The sequence below is a fragment of the Lissotriton vulgaris genome, chromosome 4_1 (assembly GCF_964263255.1).
Source record: "Lissotriton vulgaris chromosome 4_1, aLisVul1.2, whole genome shotgun sequence".
In the NCBI taxonomy this organism is placed as follows: Eukaryota; Metazoa; Chordata; class Amphibia; order Caudata; family Salamandridae; genus Lissotriton; species Lissotriton vulgaris.
Genome location: NC_141691.1, coordinates 1,249,227,343 through 1,249,251,427, shown reverse-complemented (window position 1 = coordinate 1,249,251,427; position 24,085 = coordinate 1,249,227,343). Strand labels below are relative to the sequence as shown.

Sequence of the window (24,085 nt, the reverse complement as noted above, 5' to 3'; positions counted from 1 at the left end):
CTGTTGTTCCCCTAAAGCTTCGGTCTTGGTGAACTGTCAAGTCTCATCTTCTTTTCCTCTTCAATGTGGTGTTCGTCAAGGTTGCCCTTTATATCCCCTTCTCTTTGTTCTAGCCCTTGAACCTTTTCTGACTTGTATCCGTTCTAACAATCTCATTTCCGGTTTCCCTTATGATGATCATCAATTGAAACTATCTGCGTATGCTGATTATATCCTCTTATTCATTTCTGATCTGGAGACATCCATTCCCCCCTACTTCTTGAATTTGATTCCTTTTCACAGGTTTATGGATACAAGATTAACTCGGATAAGACTGAGATTCTCCCTCTCACGAAAATTTGTGTGCCACATTCCTTCTCTTCCACTGGATTTGCTTGGAATAAGTCCAAAATTAAATATTTAGGTATATGGTTCTCCAACTCCATTGCCTCTTCCATTAAAAGTAATATGTCTGCTGCATTGAGAAATCACTCATCTTGGAATCCTCTTTTTCTCTCCTGGTGGGGTCGGCTAGATTCGATTCGGATGATGATTTCTCCTATTTTAATTTATATCCTTTCTATGCTTCCCGTTCACATTCCTTCTCTCTATTTTACACGTTTTGACTCATGCCTCTCAAAATTCCTCTGGCAGAATAAAAAATCCAGAATTGCCTTATCTTTTCTTCAAAAGTCAAGACTTAATGGTGGTGTAAACTTCCCGGATTTTCACCTTTATCACAAGTCTTTCTCTTTACGTTATGCTTCTAGATGGCTTACTTCAGACATCTCCCCATTTACTCCTCTTTAGCTTGATATTGAACGATCCTTCTTACTTCCTTTCTCCTTAAAAGAGGTTATATGTTTTTCTGCTAAATCTTCTTACACTTCCTTACCTATCTTTAAACATACCTGCTCGCTTTTGAAACCATTGATGCATCCCACTATCATTTCCCGGGAATCTTATCTGGACTCCCCTATTTGGCATACTTCACTGATCCTCCTTAATAATAGACCTATATTTTGGAAAGCTTGGAGGTTAAAAGGTATTTTATGGGTCAAGCACCTTTTTGATGGATCATCACCTTGCTCCTTTCCCCACTTTCAATCCTTATTTCATTGTCCTTGTTCCTATTTACACAAATTTACAATTCTTATGACGCTTATTCTTGATGTTTACTATTCCCTTCCTTCCTTTTCTTCAAATGTTGTACAGAATCCTCTTCTCAAAATACTTTTTACTCTTCCCAAATGTTCCCTTATCTATAAATTCTTTTCAGTCCCCAATCCAGATCGCGCTAAATCCAAACTGGAAACTTCCTGGGAATCGGATTTGGGTTCGCAATGGTCTATCAAGTTTTTGGGACAAACTTTGGTCTAGATCTTTAAAAATCTCCTGCTCTGCTTCTCTCACCCAATCTATGTTTTTCCTTTATCATAGACTCTATCTTATACCTGCCTCTATTGCTCGTTTCTCTTCCACTATTAACTCTAACTGTTGGACGTGTGGCTCTTCTAAGAATGTGTTTGCTAAAATGTAGTTTAAACACCCACTCCAATAAAGGAATAGAACACCCTGCTGGGTTTTTGACAAACGTTCACCGCCCTGAAATCAAAAAAGTTTTGTTTATGTTATATTATGAATCACAAAGTTGAGTCAATGTAAATCTATTGTGATTATATTTTAACTGCTCACAAAAGATTGTTAATAAATTGCACGGCTAAAAGTGCTTGAAATTTGGTTTAAAATTGTGAGGAATTGTTAATGTTTCATGGTAGTGCGCACCTAAGTCTAGTAAGCAATCCCAGCTAGCTAGCCTCTTCCGTGCTTTAATTTTGAGTGGTTAGGTACACTCAGTTAGGTGCAGCACACAGATCAAAATAGCTGTAAGAAAAACTTGCAAACAATAATTATTTAGGAGTGCTCAGACCACTTTTAGATTTTTTTAATTGCCAATTACATATTCCCAGTAAGTGTGTTCAATTAAAAAGTAGATATACATTTCAGCAATGCAATAGAAGAAAAAGTTACTTACCTTGGGCAACGCCTTTTCTGGTAGAGACTCGTTTTAGCCACAAATTCTATGTCAGGACCGGAGGCTTCAGATTATGCTTTTCCTTCTTCGCTGTTAAATATATACCAAAAACACAGCAGCCCAGAAAAGCTCCACAGAAATGCTTGTATATCCAAAACACAGGAAAAAGCATTTAAAACAAGGAACAAAAACGATTTCCACATAAATCAACAACAAATCCCATCATTCCATCACAGTCCGAGCAATAACAGTCCTTCCATAGTGTCCATGACCATTAGATAGGGTGTCCATCTTGTGTCTTCTCCCTCTTTCTTCGCTGCTTCGCAGCCAGTTAAGTCCTTTCTTCCTTGCTCTGCATGACATTGTGCCTTTAAGATCTATCTGGTGTTTATGCATGACTGTGCATCTGTTTGTGCTTTCTGGGGGGGGGGGCTCTGATGTTTCTTGCCATTTCTGTGCTTTTTTCCCTTTCAGAGCCCTTTCATGATCGCGGGGATGTTCTCCGTCCCTTTCGCGATCTCCCAGTGACAGCCGCGGCTTTACTTTTGGCAGCTAGGGGGAGCCCGTCCGTCTCTCTGATCTCAACGCAGCTTTTCTCACAGTTCGGAAGCCGCGCTGAGGAAGGAGACGCTTCGGTGCCTTGCCCACCGCCTCACCTGTACGCCCTCGCAGTGGGGGTCTGTATTTGCCCTGTTTGTACACCCGGAAGGGTCTGTGAAGTGGAATTACCGCGCTGCCGCCTGCGGGCTTTTGGAGCACTCGATTGCGGTTTTTACATCGTGTGGGCCAGTGTTGGTTTTAGAAGGCCTTGAAGGGTCCCTGCAAAAGCGCACGTAGGGGGGCGGTCGTGACCCAGTCCTTGTTGAGAGTCTGTGCGCTCAGGGGTTGGTGCTGCCCTAATTCTGGTTTCCAGCCAGACATAGAGATCTGCGGGCCTCCGGCCTGCCCACAAGCTGGTGCTTAGACTTTGGCACTGTTTTTTCCCCTCATCTCCCCCGGGGTCTTAGGGTTCCCTATTGACATGGAAGGGGAGTACTATGAAGAGGAGGAAGAATCCCATCACTATCTTAATGATGAGGAATTCTATAACGCAGTGGATAGTTCTATCTACCGCTGCGTTACAGAAATTGTAGGCCCCATGGAGGAGCGCCTCTCCACTCGGATAGTGGAGGAGTGCGCCAAGTTAGCGCAGGCGCATTTAGGGGCCCCTGGTTCGGACCCGGGCCCTTCTGAGGGAGACCCACCTGCTCCTAAGTGACCTTGCAAGGAGGGGAGTTTCCGGGGGTGCGCAGGGTGTGGATAGGGATGCCTTTGAGCGTCTGCGTGACGCTTTTCTGGTGAAGGCACCCAACCCCACCCCTGCGCCACCACCGGCAACAGCCCCGTCAGGGTCTTTGGGCACGGCTCCTTCTTCCTCGGGGGGACTGTCTCCGGTTGATTCCGACCACGATGAGGGTTCTGTGCGGTCTTGGCGCCCGTCTGGCTCCGCCGCCGAGGTGCCCCAGGACAGCTCAGGCATGCTGCACCCGGATGATATTATTCATCCCCGGTCTGCTGCCTGGGGACAAGGTGGCGAAGTTTGTGGCGGGGCGCCTCCGGAAACCACTGGGGAATGAAGCGAGGAGCTATCTGCGGGGGGAGTGCCCGCGCCCAACGTTAGAGGGGAAAGTCGCTCTGACACCAGAACTGGATGCCAAGATGGCTCCTTTAGGCTAAGTTTGTTAAGGATCCGCGCAAGGGCATAGACAGGTCCTGGCGTAGCTGCCAGGACAAGTTCCTGGATGCCAAAGGTCCTATTACTAAGATTCTGGACATGGCAGAGGAGGCAAAGGTCTTAGGGGCGGCCATATCTCCCGGGGTTTTGTCAAATTGGGCGCAAAGAGTGGTCATATTTTGGGGAAATGCCAATTGCGCACTCTCGACGGAACGTAGGCGTTCCCTCTTGATCAAATTGGACCCGAAGTTAGATGATTTGGCCTCCTCGGAGGCAGGGGCTGTAGCCAAAGGGGGCCTGTTCGGGGACCAATTCATAAAAGAATTGGGCAAGTTTGTTTCAACTTTTACATCTCTTGATAAGGCCCAATCCAGCATCAAGCGGGTGTTTCAGCAGCGTTTTTCCCGGGGGGGCGGTCGCGGTAGGGGCCACGCGACCGGCCGTGGCGGTCAAAATTCTGCCAACAAGGGGCAAGTCTCCGGAAGAGGTCAATATAATACCTCAGCCAGCTACACAAACTACTACTCTACGAGAGGCCAACGCTTCAGGGAGCGAGGCGGCTACAAGAACAACGCAGGCAATAACTCCAACGGTAAGTCTAATATCGCCGGACCAGGTTCAAATTGGCGGCCGACTAGTGGCTTTCCCAGAGACCGGGGCGGTAATTACTGCAGACGCATGGGTCCTTCAGACCGTGCGCGGTTTTCATATAGAGTTTTGCGATCAACCCCACCAGAGGAAGCCCCCTCGTCCTATTGTTTTTTCACTGACCGATGCGCAGTTGATCGACGAGGAGGTCTCAGAGCTACTCCGCAAAGGGGCCGTGTGTCGATCAACTCGTCATCCCTCGGGTTTCCTCAGCAATATCTTCCTTGTGGAGAAAACGGATGGGGGCAAACGGCCGGTCATCAACATTCGGGAATTCAACGGCTGGTTGACTGATCGTCATTTCAAGATGGAGGGGATCCATCTTCTTCTGGATGTGCTCCTTCATGGTTCGGTTGGACCTGAAGGACGCTTGCCTAGTGGTCCCTATCCATCCACCGCATCGTCGGTTTCTCCAGTTTGTCTGGGACCGTCAGGTGTTCGAGTTCACCGCCCTTCCGTTCGGACTTTCCTCCACCCCGTGGTGCTTCACCAACCTCCTGCACCCGGTAGTGGAGGTTCTGCGATGCCAAGGTATCAGGATGATTGTTTATTTGGACGACATCCTCTTGATGGCTCAGTGCCCCGAGAAGCTCAACATTCAGCTTCAAAAGACGGTATCTTTGTTACAGGGGCTGGTTTTCATCATCAACAAAGACAAATCGATGCTTTCCCCGTCCCAGAGTGTGGTTTTTCTCGGCTTCGTCGTGGACTCACTCAAAGCCTCTTTGAGTTTTCCGTCCAGGAAGGTGGCCAAGATCCGGCATGTGTTGCGGCAAACGATGGCGAAATCACACTCTTCCCTGCGGCAGATCGCCAGAGTTGTGGGACTCATGTCGTCTTCCATTCAGGCGATCTTCCCGGGACCCCTTGATTACCGGGCCCTTCAACGCCTCAAGGCGCACCATCTCAGGCGCGGCGTATCGTACGATCAGTTGGTTCCCCTTACAGAGGATGTGAGAGGGGAAATGGCCTGGTGGCTCGCTCATATGGAGGCCTGGAACGGCCGGGCGATCTTCGGTGCGGCACCGGATCTGGTGATAGAGTCCGACACCAGCAGGTTGGGCCGGGGCGCCTGCTGCGGAGAATTCTCCACAGAAGGCGCCTGGTCGTCCGAAGAGCAGGAGTTGCACATAAATTGCTTGGAGCTCCTGGCGGGGTCCTTTGCGATTCGTTGCTGGACCAGGGACTCGGCGAGCTCATGTGTTCTCCTGCGGATGGACAACGTCTCAGCCGTCCGATATGTCAATCACTTGGGCGGTCCGCGGTCGCGAGCATTGGCGAATCTAGCAAAAGATTTTTGGGACTATTGTCTAGCCCACCATGTATCCGTGACGGCGGAATACTTACCGGTCGGGCCAACCAGGTGGCCGATTGGCACTCCAGGCATCTTCGGGACTCTAGTGCCTGTAAGCGAGATGTTCCGTTGTTCCAGCGACTAAACGATCTTTGGGGGCCGTTCTCGGTGGAACTTTTTGCGTCCTGTTTGGATTATCAGCTCCCGCGGTTCTTCAGTTGGAGGCCGGACCCTCTGGCGGAAGCCACAGACCCTTTTCTCCAAGATTGGAGTCAGGAGAGGGCTTATGCGTTTCCACTCTTTGCAATGATAGTCCGCATGGCGGCCCAGCTTCGCGGTCAGGGAGCGGAGGTGGTGGCAGTGACGCCCGTTTGAAGATATCAAGTTTGGTTTCCAATTCTTCTGGAACTTTCTTGGGATTCTCCAGTCCTACTCCCCCAAGTTCCTCATCTTCTCCTCAATCCGGAGGGGGAACCGCACCATCTTCTAACGCAGGGTGCTCTCCGCCTCATGGTGTGGCGGCTTTCAGGCGACGTTGGTCACTCCCAGGCCTTTCGAGATCGGCTGAGGATCTCTTATCAAAGGCATGGGCACCCAGCACCGCAAAGAGTTATCGATCCCCTTGGACCAAGTGGGTCGTTGGTGTTTTCGACGGGATTTGGATCCCTTGGTCGCAGGCGTCGTGCCAATTCTGAATTTTTGGGCAGAACTGGCCTCCGATGGCCTGGCGTATCGCACCATCAACGCAATGCATTCTGCGATCTCAGCGGCTCATGAGCCGGTGGAAGGGGCCCCGGTTGGGGAACACCCTTTCTTATGTAGGCTCTTGCGCGGGGTTCGGCTTTAATTACCCCCGGAGCCGCGGTATTCCGTTCTTTGGGACGTCAATGTCGTTCTAAATCTCTTCCTTTGAAAGAATTGTCGGCGAAACTGGCCATGTTTTTGTGTTTGGTGTCTTGTCGGAGGGTTTCGGATGTGCGGGCCCTCGACATTTCAGCAAGAGTTTTTTCTCCGGACGGTGTGACCTTTACGGTGGGCCGTCGTACTAAGTCCGCTTCTCGGACAATTTCTTATCCTGCCTTTGTAGATTCACCCAAATTGTGCGTAGTGCACTGCCTCAAGGCGTATGAGGAGATTACAACAGAACTCCGCCCTCTGGGCGAAGGACAATTGCTCATCGCTTTGCGAAAACCCCACAAGGCAGTCTCCTCCCCCACTATTGCTAGATGGGTGCGTTGGGTCTTACAAGAAGCAGGAATTGACGTGAAGCATTTTGGAGCTCACTCAGCTAGAGGAGCGTTGGCTTCCAAGGCTTTTTCTTTGGGTGCTCGCCTGGAGGACCTTATGCGTGCGGCGGATTGATCCTCGGATTCCACATTTAAAAGGTTTTATTTCAAGCCGGTGATGGACATTGCGCATTTGGTCATAAGTAAGCTTTGAACTAGTATAATCTGAAGCCTCCGGTCCTGACATAGAATCGAAATTTTCCTAGCTTAGTAACGGTAAGTTTCAATTCTATTAAGGACACGGAGGCGAGGATTATCCCTCCCAGGACTTCCTGGGGTAAGATTCCCACCCGTACTTCAGTAAGTAACCAGTTTTTGGTTTCTATTATGTTTACATTGTTACGGTAATCATTGTTTGCAGTTTGTTTTGAACTGCTCGACTGAACTGATTCTTGTTGTTCAGCGGGACGTTTTTGTTTACAACGCTTACGCTATTGTGTCTCTTCCGCTAGGGAATGAAGGTTCCAAGCAAGACTGATGTGAAGTCGGCATGACTCGCGCGAAGAAAGAGGGAGAGAAGACACAAGATGGACACCCTATCTAATGATTTACATAAACAGAATGGAATCCACTCAGGTAGTGGTAGTGATCCCTACAATGGTGGGGAGCACACAGTGTTGTTTAGAATACCCCTCACACACCAACAGGCCCCTTGGTGTCATGATTCATCATTGGGGTCTTCACACCCCTCTATGGGATGCGGCGTGCTACGACTCACGACTACGTAGGAGCACTTGAAGTGTACTATGTGTTGGTGTGTGTGAGGGAAATAAGTGTGAATGGTGAGGTGGTGAAATGTGATGGTTAAAAGATACCTGGCTCGTAGGATGAAAAATAAAATGTATTAAGCCCTCGGCTAGTATAGTTAAAAGGGGTGCAGAGTGAGGTTGTTACTGTGTATTAAGGTACATCAACCTCAGAAAGTGCGTCGACATGTTTCGGAGTGTAAAAACTCTTTCTTCAGGACGAGGATATGCACAACTCTCCTCACCTTACTCACATGTGGTGTAGATGTAAAAGTGAATTCTACAAAACTTAAAATAAGCATTAGGTGTAATGTTCCTAATAGTGTTTCAATATATTAGTCTGTTGCGCCCAATTGGCGTTCATAGAACAAGACTTATATACTAAGGCTGGATGGCCTCATGAGCCTTTGCGTGATATTGGGGGTTGTCTTCCGGCTCAATGCGGCAACGGTTTCAGCAAGACCCGGTAGGCTGCCTTCCCCTCAACGCGGCTCCGACGTAATGCCTCGTAATGCTTTTTCCTGTGTTTTGGATATATAAGCATTTCTGTGGAGCTTTTCTGGGCTGCTGTGTTTTTGGTATATATTAAACAGCGAAGAAGGAAAAGCATAATCCTCGCCTCCGTGTCCTTAATAGAATTGAAACTTACCGTTACTAAGCTAGGCAAATTTCGATTCCTCACCTTAGAATATTCCCCAGACATCAGACTAGATGTGGAAAATCTTGAGCAGTATTTCTGCACGCCGGCAGGTGGTGTCAATCGGCTCCACTGCAGCTTCGTCCACGCTCGAGATGACAAGTATGGTGCCTATATAGGCACCACCCCAACGCGCTGACATAAGTTCTTGTCTTTTAGCATCATCAGAGCAGATCTGGAGAGAGCTACCTCAGTTTATTTTTTGGATGATTTTTTCGACCTTTTGTCAAAATTCTTTGGAGTTTAGCTCCTATTGTGCTGAAGGGATGTCCCCTAAAAAACCTGTGGAGTATAGACCTTGCGGATCCTCTCACAGGCAGATTTCTGTGACAGGCCCCACCTGGTTTGCCTGGAGTTGACCCACGACTCCAGGGCCTGCGTCGACTGTCGAGCGATAAACCCCAAGGCCTCAGCCTGAACCTCGCTAGCCGTATTCTAAGGAAAGGAATCTGTGGCTAGACGTCTCTATCAGAAACAGTAAAATGATGCATTAACTAATTATAAAAGCAATAATAACACCGATTGTGCAAAGCACAACTAAATAGTTTCAAGAACAGGTCTAATTCCAAGTTGTGTGGTAAAAACGTTCTTATTTCTTGCTTTATCTCTTCAAAACTAGGATGATGCTCATCATTCAAAAAACAATTATAAAGAGAAAAAAAATGTTTCTTATCACATTATCGCAGATGCCTCTACAAGTTGAAGCCTAGAACGACTCATTTGGTATCCTTGACTGCAAACTTGCCTTCACTGATTGAACTACATCTGTGGGTGTTATTCTAGATTGCTAAGAGGGATTGTTTTCAGCTGCAACTTCTTTGAGGTATTAACCAGACTATCTCAGAAAAAGACCTCAAGATTCTTGTTTAATCTCTTATTTTGTCTAGAATGGACTTTGGAAGTTCTCACTTGACGGGCCTTCTCAAAGTCTACTAAGAACCACAGAAAGAGTTGGAGGCTGCAGGATGCTTCTTCTCTGGAACTAAAAAAAAATGACTAAATTAACACTTCAATGATTTCCCATTGAAGGCACAGCATACAAGACTGCTTGCATCACACACCTCTGCCCCTCGATAACTTTCATAAAAGTTGAAACTGTATGGTAGGCCTAGAACGAAACGTGGCATGGATACACTGCTTCAAGAACCGCCTCCAAAGTGCAACTAGATTTTGAAACTCTTCTTCCAGGCATAAAGGCTACCTTAAAGACAGAAATTAAACTTTCAAATGTACTTTTAGTGTAGATTCGGTTAACTTTCGCCTTCGGATGTCTGCCTCCATTTTAGAGTTGTTCTTTTACCCATTATCAACTCTTTTCTGTCATTTTCCTCGCTCCCTCTCTCCAGCTTTTCATCGGTACACTGTGTTCTTCGTCACTACTTCTTTGCCCAGATTGTCGACGGGTTTGCAGCAGTAATAGTGTAGATTTCCTATATCATCACTTTCAATGACCTCTAATTATCAGGTGCCCTCCCCAATTTCTATATCCTTAACTTGGATTTCTTGTCTATTTCTTGAAGATATTTTATCTGATTAATGTGTTACAGTCGAGTGTTATTTAATTAACATCCCGCCTTGGCTGCAAGCCTTCAATTAATGTATGCTCGTATTTGCATTTCTCCTTACTATGACTTTATTTGATTCATTTTCACGTCACTTTCTCATTTCTGATGTAAGGCACTGTATCTCCTTTGAGCCAAGTCTATGCTCAATACAACTGCATGACTAAAGAAAATAAATATGCATGCATCAACAAACAAAAAGATATCAAATATACAACTCTACTAACCTGAGACTTCACATTTTCTGTATTATGCTGCGTAGGATGTAAAGCTTTTAAATCTAAGGCACATCTTTCAATAAAGCCAGCACTCACAATGCTGAAAAACAAGAACCACATTAAATATGTTTTATTGCTAGAGATATTTTCCACAGTACAGTCTAAAGGAACGCACAGATCTAAATGGTTTTAGGTTGCAGCTACTAATAAGAACAATCAACCACTTTCCTATAAAATGTGAAGAGACAGCGCATAAAAACTAGAAATCTTAGACTTTGTCACGTTATGCTTAGGAGGAATTGCATCAGGTTAACCCAGGAAAAAACATAGGACGCGTAAAAAACATGACAGGTTGCGCCAAGAACTTCCTACAACTTACAAATAAACCATCAGAAAAATGTTAATTAAAAATACAATCGTTAGCAAACAATCAGTACAAGCTCATTTATAAGTCAGGAATTCAGAAGTAGTGTAGATTTTAGGTCACCCTCGTGTTTCTGCAGCTTTAGGGTCAGAACATCGACATTTGTTTTGATGTAGTAATGTTTAAAGGTTAGTGCATTAATATTATGACAACCCAGATTTGAATACAATTGAACAAATCAAAGGTTAAATCAAAGGTAGAAAAAACTAATTAGTAACATAAATTACTATAATCTATAAAAAAAGCATCTGAAACAATAAAAACAAGTTATCAATTAACAAATATTGTGCGCTTCAATTGCACGCTATGATGATTCAACATATGGATGCTAAATCATACATAAAAGTATTCTTTTTTTGTTAAATACTTTCTGGTTCCAAAAATAGGTATTATCTATTTGTGATAGATTTGGCACTTAAAAAGTAATTCCACAAGAAGAAGAGTTCAAGTCAGCAGTTGCGAGGAGGAAGGAAGATGTAATGCTTTTTAGTAGATGAATAACCACCACTGGAATCTTCTATTGATTTGCGAGATATTTCATCACATAAAGCTAGACATCATGAATGAAAGAATGAAAAACACTTTAAATCTGTAAATAGAGCCCTGGGCAGGGTTATTTTCTACATTCAAATGAGCTTATGTTCTCCAACTACCCTCTAAGCAAGGAAACATTATCAACACCACACCTCAAAGTAGAAATGAAGGAATCACATATAAACCAACGGCAAACAATTTACAACAAAACACCTTTAAAACTAAGTACCTTCTTCACTAACGAATCACTTAAAGATTCAAGTGCATTTGACTAGGGTACTAGGTACTAAATGCAGGAGAGATACCTAAAAAGCACCAGTTGAACATGTATCTGTCTTTGCATCTTTTACAAGCAGTAACGATTGCAGAAGGTGCGTGGGTACTTCAATGTGACTTCCTAGCAGATTTTTTTAAATGGAGTTTTGACCATGAAGACAGTAGAAGTGGCTCTCCCACAGGTCAAATGATTGGTAATCGGTCTGGACACTGAATTTTCGCTTTTCCGAAATGCAAATTTGATGCAGACCAGAAATCATACATCCAGCAACTTGGCCACTGCCTTTGGCTACCCTGCCCATATTCATTGAACAGTTAGGAAGGTGAACTCATAGACTGGTTACTGTAGTAACTCGGACGCCCTTGGCACAAAATATTGTAGTAATTTCTTGCCATCAACTGTAGGTTGGTTGAAGACCACAGTAAATGATGTGGTTTGATTTACAAGAAAATCAGGAAACATATTCAGGAGGAACGTCAGGGCAGCCCTTACAGTGACTTTGTCCACCTCGGAGATGGAGGAAGGAAACACCAATATAAATATGGTAGTACCGAGTTGATAAACGCCTAGAAAGCAGTTTTCCAAGTAAGATACCAGAGGTCACATGAACACAGTGTTTCTAAAGAGTGCAGAAACAGGGTGGAAGAACTCCACTGTCTACAACATTCTCTACAAGCCCTTCAGGAAATCTTGGACAGCAGGTTCTCTGGAAGGGTCCTGAGCTCAGAATAGGTCCTGTAACTCAAGATTGCTGCAAGGTGTGTCTAAGGAGGTATGTGTAGGCATCATCCTTTGTCAAGTCACAGTAACATATGAGAACTACTCATTTATTTTTATTTTTTAAATATGTTTTATTGAAACAATTGACATACAGTTATATCACTGTGAGCATATTTCAATGAGGAAACAGAAAGTTAGCCTGCATGTACATTATATGTGAGAACGACTATGGCAGTCAGTAATCCGGTAATTACAATCGTCACTGAACTGGTCAGTCGGCTGCTATGGGATAAATCCCGGCATTATCACAAAATGACATTTTCTCATTACACATCATTGTATGTTGCGTCATCTATCCCACCAGAGATCCGGCCTATCCTGTCGTCCAGGGCATGCCTCCGGTCGATGCCCTCCATACTGTCCACAACCTCATACTTTGTATTACAGCGCGTTGTTCCCCAAAGAATTGACCTCTCCGAGCAGATCGGTCGCTGAGATCGGTGTGGTGAGGCTGTTTTCTGTGAACACGTCTTGGTCGTTGTCGTGTTGCAGCGGAGGATCGCGGCGTGGGCCGCCGTACGACGTGTGTTCGTGAATGTGTCTGTCAATCATGAAAGTACAGCGCTGTCAACTGGGGGGCAACAGTCTGTGGAACCAACCTCCGAACCGAAGGAGGAAATAAAGAAGATATCGGCGATGAAGTGAACATTAATTCAAGGGGAAGGGGGTGCTGCATTACAGTTCCGATTGACTAAGTCCCGTGGCCGGATATCGTGTCTATGCGGGGTGGGAATGTTTTGCACATGTAAGTCGGTGTATGTGGATGAGCTGCGGGGCGTCCAGCGTTGGGGCGGTGCAGCCCTGTATATGTCGGTCGCGTGGTCGATCGTCCCCAGAGGGGGGGGAGAGATGGGGGGGGGGCGAGGGGGGAGAGGGACCGGTGGGCAGAGGGGGGAGGAATGATGCTAGTTTATGTCTCTGTGCCCTATGTATGTACGTGTACCTGTACCAATCACCTTGGTATTGCCATGTGGCTCTCCCCATCTGTGTTCCTTCGCGCCATAAGGGGGGGATGCCCTGCCTACGTTATCCCCTGCTCCTGACATGCCTTGCTGAAGGCCTGTAGGATGTCGTCCCAGACCTGTGCTATTGGGATGGCTCTCCGCCCCGCAGTCTCCTCTCTGCGGAGGACCGTGCCCTCTGCTGTCGCCCAGTAGGTGAGAGAGGCACACCAGTGTTTCGTCTGCGGTGGATTTGCGTCCTTCCAATGTCGTGTTATGAGTCGCTTGGCAGTTATCAGTCCCAGATCCCAGAACCTGGCATGGGCTTTGGTTTGCTTCGTCCTCTTGAACAAGCCTAGTACGCAGGTTTCCCAAGTGTGTCTTAGTTCTGTTTCTGCCCCCTTTATATGAGAACTACTCATAATGCATGGTTCATGCAACACTTGCAAAACCCTTTCCACTTAAATCATTAGTTAGTATTAATTTGGCCTGCCCTGGGAGTGTTCATCATCTTCATGCATTCCTGGGACTGGCCAATGTGTTTGAACTCATGGACCTCAGGAGCTGCGTCAGTCTGTTTAAAAGTATTATTCATCAGTCCCAGGAGAGAAGGCCTGAAAGAGTGGGATACTTCTGAATGGACATCAGGTGTAGGGCTGGGAGTACGAGTTACTTACCTTAGGTAACAATATATCTGGTAGAGACGTTGTCTAGCCGCAGATTCATTAACTTACAACATCCTCAGGCGTGAGACTGGATCCGGAATTTTTTTGCAGCAGCACCTCTGCGCGCCGGGGGACAGCGCCACACAACCCTGTTCTGATGTCGTCCACGTCAGTTTTCTTCGGAGAAACTTTTCCGCGGCACAACACTGAGCCACCAACCAAAAACTGTGAAAGTATGGGAACAGTGTGCGAGGAATGAAAAATCTGTGAATAAGGAAGGAGGATGATGGAAGACACCAACTTAAAGACAGAATAGACACCGCCTACACATATAAGTGGAGGCTGTGAGAAAGAGCCCTGCAAGCCAAGCAGAGGTCCCTTTCCGAGTGCAACAAGGGAAGAACATCTCAACAGACAGAAATAGACTGATAGTTACATGTGGAACTGTGCCGTCCACTTAAGAACGGAACACAGAAAGAACAACAGTCCACTGTAGGAAAGAATGATAAGACTGGGCTTTCCACTCTAAAAACAGAGGTAGGAAACAGAGCACAACCAACTCTGAAAGAGGATGACAATGAGAAGACCAGGACCCCGAAGCAGTAGAGCAGATGGAAGGGAAGGGAACTGGAGAGGAAAAAAATCTCCTTGTGAATCCAAGGCACCATATAACAGAAAAGAAGCCCCTCAGCAGAGGTTAACTTTATATGAAAGCACCCAGGGGAGTGCAACTATCTGAACCCCCTTAAGATATAACCGAATGGCACCTCACCTCTTTCTGCAACCACACAGGAACTAGGCTGCGCTTCCTCGGTCCACCACGGAGTGTTCGGGTTGAGTGGAGGGAAGGCTACGCAGACCGGAAATGCTCATGTGCAACAAGGTTAGCGCTCTAGTCTCCAGCGCTAGAGCTTAAAACCCTCTGGGCCACCGCAACGCGCAGGCGGTGTGACGCTGGCGCGGCAAGCCCATCTGCGCCCGTCCGCACCAGACCAGGGCCAGGAACCTCTGCTCCCCCTCCATTAGCCCCTATTACCTACACACAGAATGCATTACAACAATGGAGGCCGGCCACAAACCTTTCATGCCCCCATTCACTTTCCCCAGAGGAACCACAAAGTCCCTGTGGCCACTGCCGGTACTCTTTGTCGCCAAAGAATACCCCACCTCACATCAAAACCCCAATCAGAATGGCCCTGCTGAACTGCAGATCCCTGTCCAAACACTCCCTGGAAATCTCCTTACTCCTTCATGACACAAAATTAGATATGTTGTTTCTAACAGAAACCTGGCTGTCCACTAACTCCGACCCTGATATTGTCCAGGCCCTTTCCCCGGGATACCTAATTCAGCGCCTCAACAGATCAAGCGGCAAGGGTGGGGGGATTGCGATTATCTATAAAAACAACTTCTCCTGCCGTTTGTTGGACAGCCCCATCCTAGACTGTGAGAAAGCTCACTTTATTATCCAACTTTCCCCCAAAAAAATACTCGGGCATCCTTCTGTATCGCCCCCCGGGAGCATTGGGGAAATTCTGCAGTTCCCTGTCAGAGACCATCATCTCTCGAGCCAGCAGTTCCTCCAACTTCACTCTGTTGGGCGATCTAAACCTTCACTTCGACGACCCCTTAGAAAAAGTTGCAGGCAAATTGACACTCGATCTAATCTCGTACGATCTCCATCTTAGGAGCCCTCAAGCCACCCATGTAAAAGGGCACCTTTTAGACCCAATCTTCTCAAACATCACTGCATTAGAAATCAGGGAGCCCTTACCCATTCCTTGGTCAGACCACTTCCTAGTTCCATTCACATGGCAAACCACCATTGAGACGCCCCAGGCACCAGTTACACGCAATCCAGAACGACCTTGGTCCAAACTCCCCCTGGATGAATGGAGACGCGAACTAGAGCTTACTGCCCCCACACACTCAGATCCCCTGGTAGCAGACAAGAAATTCACAACCTGGATTGAAAACTCACTTGACCTAGTTTTGCCAAGAAAAATCCTACCAAAAAAGAGCGGACCCTTCAAATCCCCTTGGTTCACCCCAGAACTCCGCAACCTGAAAAAACAATGCAAAAAGTCAGAGCGTTCCTGGAGGTAAAAACTGGGCCACTAATAAAAAAACAGATTATAGAGCAGCCATCAGGTCCTATAAAGCCTCCCTAAAAACTACCCAGGCAGCCTTCTTCGAAGAGAAAATGTAAGCCTCCGCGTTTTCATCTAGGGAGACACTCCGCATTGTTAAAGAACTTCTCAAAATCCCAGACCCTCCCCCCGCCCCGACATCTCAGGCCGTAAATGTAACAAATTTGCAGAATTCTTCTCAACTAAAATCCAAAATATCCTAAAAACCCTCCCAACCATCGATCAGCTACCAGAACTCATTTCCCAAGTCCCCTCAAATGACGCTCTCCACCTAGATTCATTCTCCCCCTAACAGTGGAGATGCTCCCCCCAATCTTAGAGTCAATAAAAAGTGGCTCTACTTTAGACCCCGCACCCCTTAATATCCTGAAGCTAGTGACACCCACTGTATTGCCTCTTCTGTCACTAACCTGATTAATGCCTCACTAACTCATGGCACTGTCCTACTGAATTGGAAAAGAGCCACAGTAAGAGCTGTGTTAAAAAAAACTCATCTAGACCCCCTGGAGATGGCCAACTACCGGCCCATCTCTTTACTACCAGGAATCAGCAAGGTTGCGGAAAAAGTTGTCAACTAACAACTCTCCGCCTACCTGGAGGCCGGTGAGCTTCTACGCTGCTCCCAGACAGCTTTCGCCCCGGACAAGGCCCTGGTGGCAGTTGTAGAAGAGGCAAGGAAGATCCTGGACTCAGGAGGCTCAGCAGCTGTGATCCTCCTGGACTTAAGCGCAGCCTTCGATACGGTTGATCACTGTATCCTCATTCACCGTCTCAGCAGCCTGGGAGTCACAGGGTCAGCTCTAGCATGGCTCAAATCTTTCATAGAAAACAGAACCTATCAGGTCTCCGAGGGCAACGTCTGCTCCAGAGCAATCCCTCTCCAATGCAGGGTGCCGCAAGGCTCGTCCCTGAGCCCTACACTTTTTAATGCGTACATTTCCCCACTGGAGGATATCGTCGCCCCTTTCGGTATCAAACTGATGACGTACGCAGACGACACCCAACTGGTCGTCTCACTAAACTAGTCGATCACTCCCCTGAAAATATACGGCCCTGCCTCTCAGAAATCTCCAGTTGGATGAACAATTCCCTCCTCAAACTCAACGGAGATAAAACGGAGCTTCTGGTGCTGGGCAATAAAGCCACATTCACCCCCAACTCCATGTGGTCGACATGCATGGGACCAGCCCCCTTCCATAAAAAGAAATGAAAAGTCTTGGTGTCTTGCTCGACCAGGACCTCACCTTCCAAACCCAAGCCAGGAAAACCGCTGGTGTCTGCTATGGCCTGCTCCGCACCGCACCGCACGTAAAAACCCTCCCCCCATTACCACCCCACTCTAGAAAACTCATCATTCAGGGTCTCATCTTGTCTAGACTAGATTACAGTAACGCCCTTTATTTAGGCGCACCGGAGTCTGTCATAAACAAACTCTAACTCGTCCAGAACTCGGCAGCCAGACTGCTCACAGGGACAAAAAATGGTTCTCAGCTAAACCTACCCTGAACTCCCTCCACTGGCTCCCAATCCGGAAGAGAATTAAATTTAAGTCCCTATGTATAATGCACAAAATCCTCCAGGACAAAGGCCCCCCCATTCTAAGAGCTTTGATCACTCCTTACAAAGCCAACAAAGAGCTAAGATCCGATAACCTCTTCCTTGCAAACACTCATAGAATTAAGAAGGCACGAACAGGTGGACGCCTCTTCTCCCAAAACGCCGCAAAGCTCTGGAACTCTCTCCCCCTTAACATTTGCAAAGAAGCCAACCTACTTAAATTCCGCAAACTCCTAAAAAACAGCTTTTCCCCTAGATTACCCCTGCTCCTTAGCCAGCTCCACACACTCAGCGCTGGGACGTCCACGGGTAGCCACGTGCTTTCCATATCCAATTCCATTCCATTCCAACTGAAGAGACCATCAGAGAAAACCACTAGAGAAGGTCCTGGCAGAATGGAGAGGCTGGGTGGGCGTTAAGGAATCTGCGGCTGGACAAGGTCTCTACCAGATACATCTGATAGAGACATCTAGTCGCAGATTCCTTAACTTAGAATAGATACCACAGCCATAGCCCAAAAGGGAGGCGGGTCTGCGACAGGACAACAAAGTGTCAAGCATCTGATCTGGCAACAGAGTGAAGGATAAAGGGGGGAAAGCTGTGGCAGAACAGCCCGACAGCAACCCCAGCAGCTCGAAGAGCAGAAGTCACAGGATAGAAGATATCTGAAAAACATGCCAGAATGGCACCACACCATACCCGTATAAAAAATGACAGATAGAACAGCATGAGTCCTATACCAGAGCAAGGAAAGAGAGAGGAGGAAGAAAGATGACCTTTAGCTAAATTGCGCACAATGAGTGCATTGACCGAAGCTGGAAATGAACTTGAAGAGATGCAGCCAGCGCCTAACAGACTAGCCTATAGAAGGAAGCCGAAGGAGCCGGTGGCAAGAGCCCAAAGGCATGAGCCAGAACCCGAGCAATGCTTTGGGAATAGCCAGTAGATCAAGAAGCACGCCAAGCGCACACCCAACCTCAAAGGGGTAAAGAGGGGCAATAACATCAATCCCCAACCCGCTGAAGCAGGTAGATTAAGCCGCCGTCAAACTGCCATGAAGACCTTAAAGTGGCTTGCACAGGAACAGAAGAGTGCGCTGGGCATCATGAAGCCAAAGTGAGAAACAACCCACAGTATAGACTTGCAGACAGTAATCAATTACCACTGCCATCAGAAGAAGTGTTCCGCAGGCGTAGGGTTAACAAGAAGAAGGAAGAGCCAAAAACACCAAGTTAACGGATGGTGGAAAGAGTCTCAGAATCCAAGACAAACACTCCAGAAAGACACGTACAGCGTCGAACACCAAAAAGGGAGCATATGTCAATTTGGAAACACACTCCAGTAAGCGGAAGCAAGGAGGAATCTAAGGGCAACTTGCAACAACTCAGAAAAGCTCCCCTCACACATGGAGATATCGGTCCAGACCTTGCGGCCTCGACAAGATGTTGCGACGTAAGAAGAGGATACCAAGGCAACCAGAATGTAGACATAAATGTATATACAGACAATTATGTAGAGACAGAACGAGCCAGGAGTATGAACATGTATATACCGGACTATACCTAGAACAGTAAGGGCAGGTAGGAGCCGTTTGTGAAGAGGAGACCATGAAACCTCCAAAGGAAGTGGATGACCATGGCGAAAACAGATGGCACCAGGGAAAAACATAGAACACCTTACAACGGACCACCAGGCAACGCATGGAGCCCACAAGATCTCCAGGCCCAGGTGAGATAAGCAAGGCTATATATTAGCATACAATTAACCCACATGGAGTATGCATACCCCAAACAACGGGGAACACCTCTTAGGGCAATAAGCCAGGCCAAAAGAACGCAGTAACAAACCAAACCTGTGAACTTAGTTCTGAGCCGTAATGACATTACTAAGCTGAGCCACCGGCTGAATACCACAGACAGAGGACACAGCAACCTATGGAACACGGCCACAGAGGGCCAACAGGCAGTTGAAAGCAAAACGCATCCAAGGGTTGCAAATAAAAGGGTAAGCACCCTTGACCACAGAAAAAAAGAAGATGTAAGGCTCACTGCCCATGTTAAACACAGCAAAACACACAAGATGATGGACGGAATGTTGCACAATGGCAAAACATTCAACCCCCAGACACAGATCTGGGTTTAATCCATCGTTATTTGGCTCACCAAGCCACCCCAGTTCAGACATGGCCATACGTGGGTCCCGTGCTCACTAAGCCACTGGAGTCAAGCTATCCTGGCTGAAGACGGCTGATAGCCAGAAACCAGTCCCAGGATGCTTGATTCCGGTCCAGGGAAGACATGTCTTGGCAGTTCGGGCTGGACTGTTCCCATGAGGCACAGCGTCAAGGCTGATTTGCATATGGCCAAGTCTGAACTGGGGTGATGTGGAGTGCAAAAAAACAATGGATTTAGGCCCAGATCTCTGTACTGGGGTGAATGTATGACATTGTTCTGCATTCTGTCCATCAACTGTTGTTTTTGCACATGTTAAACACAGAGCGCATCTAAAGGTTGCGAACTGAAAAAGTACCACAGAAGACAGGCCTAAATGGACTTAAGTGGGAGGACAAAAGCCCGCCAGGAGAAGGTGAAGCGCCGACTTGGCGTGAGCATCAAAGAGCAAAATCCCATCAAAGGGTAAGTCAACCAGTCGCTCCGGGAAATTTTCAGGGAAGACGCTATCTCGCAACCAAGTTTGACGCCTTAAGGCAGCAGAACCCGCCATGGCTCGGCCCAAAGAATCCGCAGTATCTAAGGCTGAACGGATTGTGAATTCAGCAAGGTCGCGGCAATCCCGGATGAGGTGTAGGAGATCAATGCGAGCACCTTCTGAGGTGGCAATAAGCAAAGACTCTGCAGAGTCCCACAGGGCAGAGTTAGCCCGAGCCAAAACACACTCCGTATTTAAGGACCATAGAGCAGCACTAGTGGATGCAAAGATGTTCCTACCCCATGACTCAAGCTACCTGGACTCCAGAGAGGGAGGAAGCATTAGAGGGGGCAGAGAAGGAAAGGAAGTCTGCAACACAAACCCCTGCGCATCAGGGTGCACAAAAAGACAAACCGAATCATGTGGAGCTGGGACGGTGGCGGTGTAAAACTGAACGAGCCACAGGGTCACCTGAGGCAGGCCGAACCCAGGTACCCAAGAGGGCATCATAAAGGGAAGCCTCAAAAGGCAAAAGAGGCTCCACATTTCCGGACCCACGGTGGAGGACCTCAAGCAAGGGGTCCACAGACAAAGGGGTAGAGGGGGGTTGCATATTTAAAATGTGGGTGACCAATGAGACCACTCTCAAAAAAGCTGCACCAGCCTAGGTAGCCCTCCGCGGTGGGGACAACAACTCATCAGTGGCGGAGGGTTGTGAGCTGACCCTCCTAAGACACAAAGGGTGTGCCCAATACCCCACGGAAGGAAGCCCCATGGAAGAATGAGGATCCTGACGGGGCTCCTTCGTAAATTCCACTGGAGGCACTGGTAACACTAGCTCCAGTGACGCTAGGCGGGAGGGCCGCACCGAACTCTCTCCAGAGGACTCTATATAAGAGTCCAGAACTCGGCGCCGACAGGGCGCCGAAACGACGCGTGTCGGCGCCGATTGTGCATCGTCAGACGTGGACTCGGCAGCATCCGGCATTAAGTCAGCGCTGTCCTGCGCCAAAACTATGACAAGTTCCCCCTCTGAAGAAAGAGAGGGCGCCGGGGCCGGCGAGGCAATCTTCCTGCGCAGCCCCGCCGTCGGCTCCGCCTCATTCAGAACAGGCTCTGATTCAGGAGAAAGGAGATGAGGCGGAGCCGAGGAGGCGAGCCTCCGGTGCCGGGACGGAGCCGACCCAGACTCCAGACAGACGGGCGCATGCCCGGAAGGCTGGGGTGTGCTCAAGTAAGGGCTATGAGGACCAGCAACCACCTGCAGCGCCACAGGGAGCCCCGCGGGCTGTGCGGCAGATCAGAGGTGCTGTGGGTCGAAGAGGGAGACCCAGCTGGGCCGCCTTAATGACTCCATGTGGAGCGTAAAGGGGACCCAGCCAGGCCGCGCCCTAACGACACCACATCTCCGACGTTCCTAGGAGGCAAGGGCTCAATTGGCACAAGGAGCGAACCCGCCGGCGAGTCCGTCGGAGACCCCACAGAAGCAAAGGTCCCGAGGACGCCCCAGGAACAGGAGAGGACCCAAGGGAGTCATGCAAAGCCATAGCATAGGCTTCCATTTGGGCCTGAGGCGCACCCACACCCGGAAAGGGTAGATAGAGGGGGGACGCCTGTCGGGAGCGCACGTCCGGAAAGTTCTGGGAACCAGTGCCCCTGACACAGGAGAAGGTGAGGTCAAAGACCTAGGCAACAAGAGCCTTGACTTACCAAGTGGAGAACGATGGCCCCGGACCACAGAGGGCGATCGACGGCAGAACCAAACAGTAGAGGCACCTGCAGTCGATGAAGAGGCCGAGGGGCGAGACAACGCCGACCGGGACAGCCGTGTCGAGAGAAGCTTCATAGGGCACTCACGCCGAGACTTCGGTTTCAGACTTTGGCAGGCTTCAAAGTCTGTGGAGTCATGGTGCTCGCCCAGACACCACATACAAATAAGATGCGGGTCCGTCGCGGACATTTGCAGAGAAGAGGAATTACAAGATTTAAAGCCCGAAAATATCGTACATTGTTCCTGACGGGAAGCGTCAAAAATGAGGCCTGAAAACAGGCCAGAGGAGCTCACTCCGGATCGGCGATGCACGCGGAAAAGAAGGAAACTGACGTCAGCGCGCCGGGAGGGACTTATATGACCTCGCTGATGTCACGTACGTGGACAACGTCAGGGCGGGGCATGTGGCGACGTCCCCCGGCGCGCAGAGGTGCTGTTGCAAAAAATTTCCGGATCCAGTCTCACGCCTGGGGATGTTCTAAGTCAAGGAATCTGCGGCTAGATGTCTCTATCAGATACTTTTCTGCACTTAGAAGGGTACTACTGGCATAATTTGTGCATGGGTATTCAGGAGATGGATGATTGGCAATAGGGTGAAAAAAATTCAAATTATATTTGATGTCTTTTTGTTGTTGTAAAGCACACACTGCACAATGGAGCTAGGAATAGCATGCAAGAGCGACCAAAAAGTGTGGAGCAGGAAGGTTAACAGACAAGAGCTTTCTGAAAACAGACATTATCAGAAATCTGATGAAGCTGAACCATCCGAGCAGTTGAAGGTCAAGGATCTGCAAAGCTCCTCTCTGCAACAATAAACCTTTTTAAAGTGTGGCACGTACAGCAGGTACAGAGATCCTAATTTCGGAGGTTGCATTGGGAAACAGGAAGGGACAAAGTTGGAAAGGAAGACTTTGATATATCTATAGAAGTCTTGTTGAACTCCAAGCACAAAATCTTGATTATCTTGACACATTTTTGCTGTATCAAGACTTATTTGAGATAGCTCTTCTTGTTTCAATCTGGAGATGGGATATTCTTTACTCACTTGTGCAGTAGGGCTTAGTTTTCCACCTACAAATGAATGAGGCGCAAAATACATCTTATTTTGAAAGCTGTCAGTTGAAGCATCTGTTTAATCATCTAATGAATCCCAGAATGCGATGTGTTGACAAGATGTTTACAGTAGTCACTTGTAGAACGAAATTCCCATCTATTTTGAAATACAATTACCACCAATTGGCGGTCTCACATTACCAGGCTGGTTTCCGCTGAGCCTGTGTAAACCATCACTCCTCTTCTGGGTCTATTCATATCTTATGAAACCATATTCCTTGCTATGGAATACAGTCGAAGGTAATCATAAAACAGGGACTGAAAAAAAGATGCAAAAGCAAGGATAAGATAATCTTTGTTCCTGCGCAAAAATACCTCTTGGACAATGAAATGGTGCAAGTAGTCTATCTTTTGTTAAATCTGCGACTGACTATCGTCTGCTGGGTATGCTGAAACTGGTTGTCATTGTCAAGGTTTCTGACCTGTACACCCTGCCAATAGATGTTAGCCATGCTTGACAGTACAGGAAGTGGTCATGACAACGTAGTCGTGAAGCAGAAACCAGATGTTTTCAAATCTGAACGTCTTTATTGATGCTTTGAGACCATTACGCCTTTTAGACAAATTGTGGACTACCTTAGTCTGCTCTTTGCCAGGGGATGATCAAAGCCATTTTCGAATTGCTTCCCATCATACAGGACCGCTTGGAGAGGGACAGCAAGTGGGACAACTTTTTGAGAATTCCTTCTTATTTCCTGCACTACTTCTCCAGTAGGGCAGATGCCACTGACACTAGGTTCACCAATCTTCACTTGGAAGCCTCCAGAGCAATTTCCAGGGAACTTTTGCATGAGCCTGGGCACTGTACATTTTGTCAGTGGCAGAAGCAGGGCTTCAACTGGTGCCAATGGCATCTCCTTTCTCATTTTGCTGCTCTCATTATCTATGCACACTATTGTATCATCTAGCTCTTCTGAAGAAGTATTTTTCTTTTCTCCACAACTCTTATTGGGAAGGTCCACTGTAGAAGGGCATGATGCCATAGGCAGCAGTATCAATCGTCTTAGGCCCTGCATGATGCTGAAAGCAGGACAGATGTTTTATG

General features: G+C 47.7%; 1 protein-coding gene across 1 annotated transcript in view; it reads right to left on the bottom strand.

The window, feature by feature from the left end:
- The window catches only part of RTTN (rotatin), a 1,129,552-nt gene that overhangs the window by 307,211 nt on the left and 798,256 nt on the right, over window positions 1–24,085 (bottom strand). Inside the window, exon 38 of the mRNA XM_086965450.1 lies at window positions 10,189–10,279. Within this exon, the coding sequence (XP_086821576.1) occupies window positions 10,189–10,279 (91 nt within the window). The remainder of the gene's footprint in view (window positions 1–10,188; window positions 10,280–24,085) is intronic.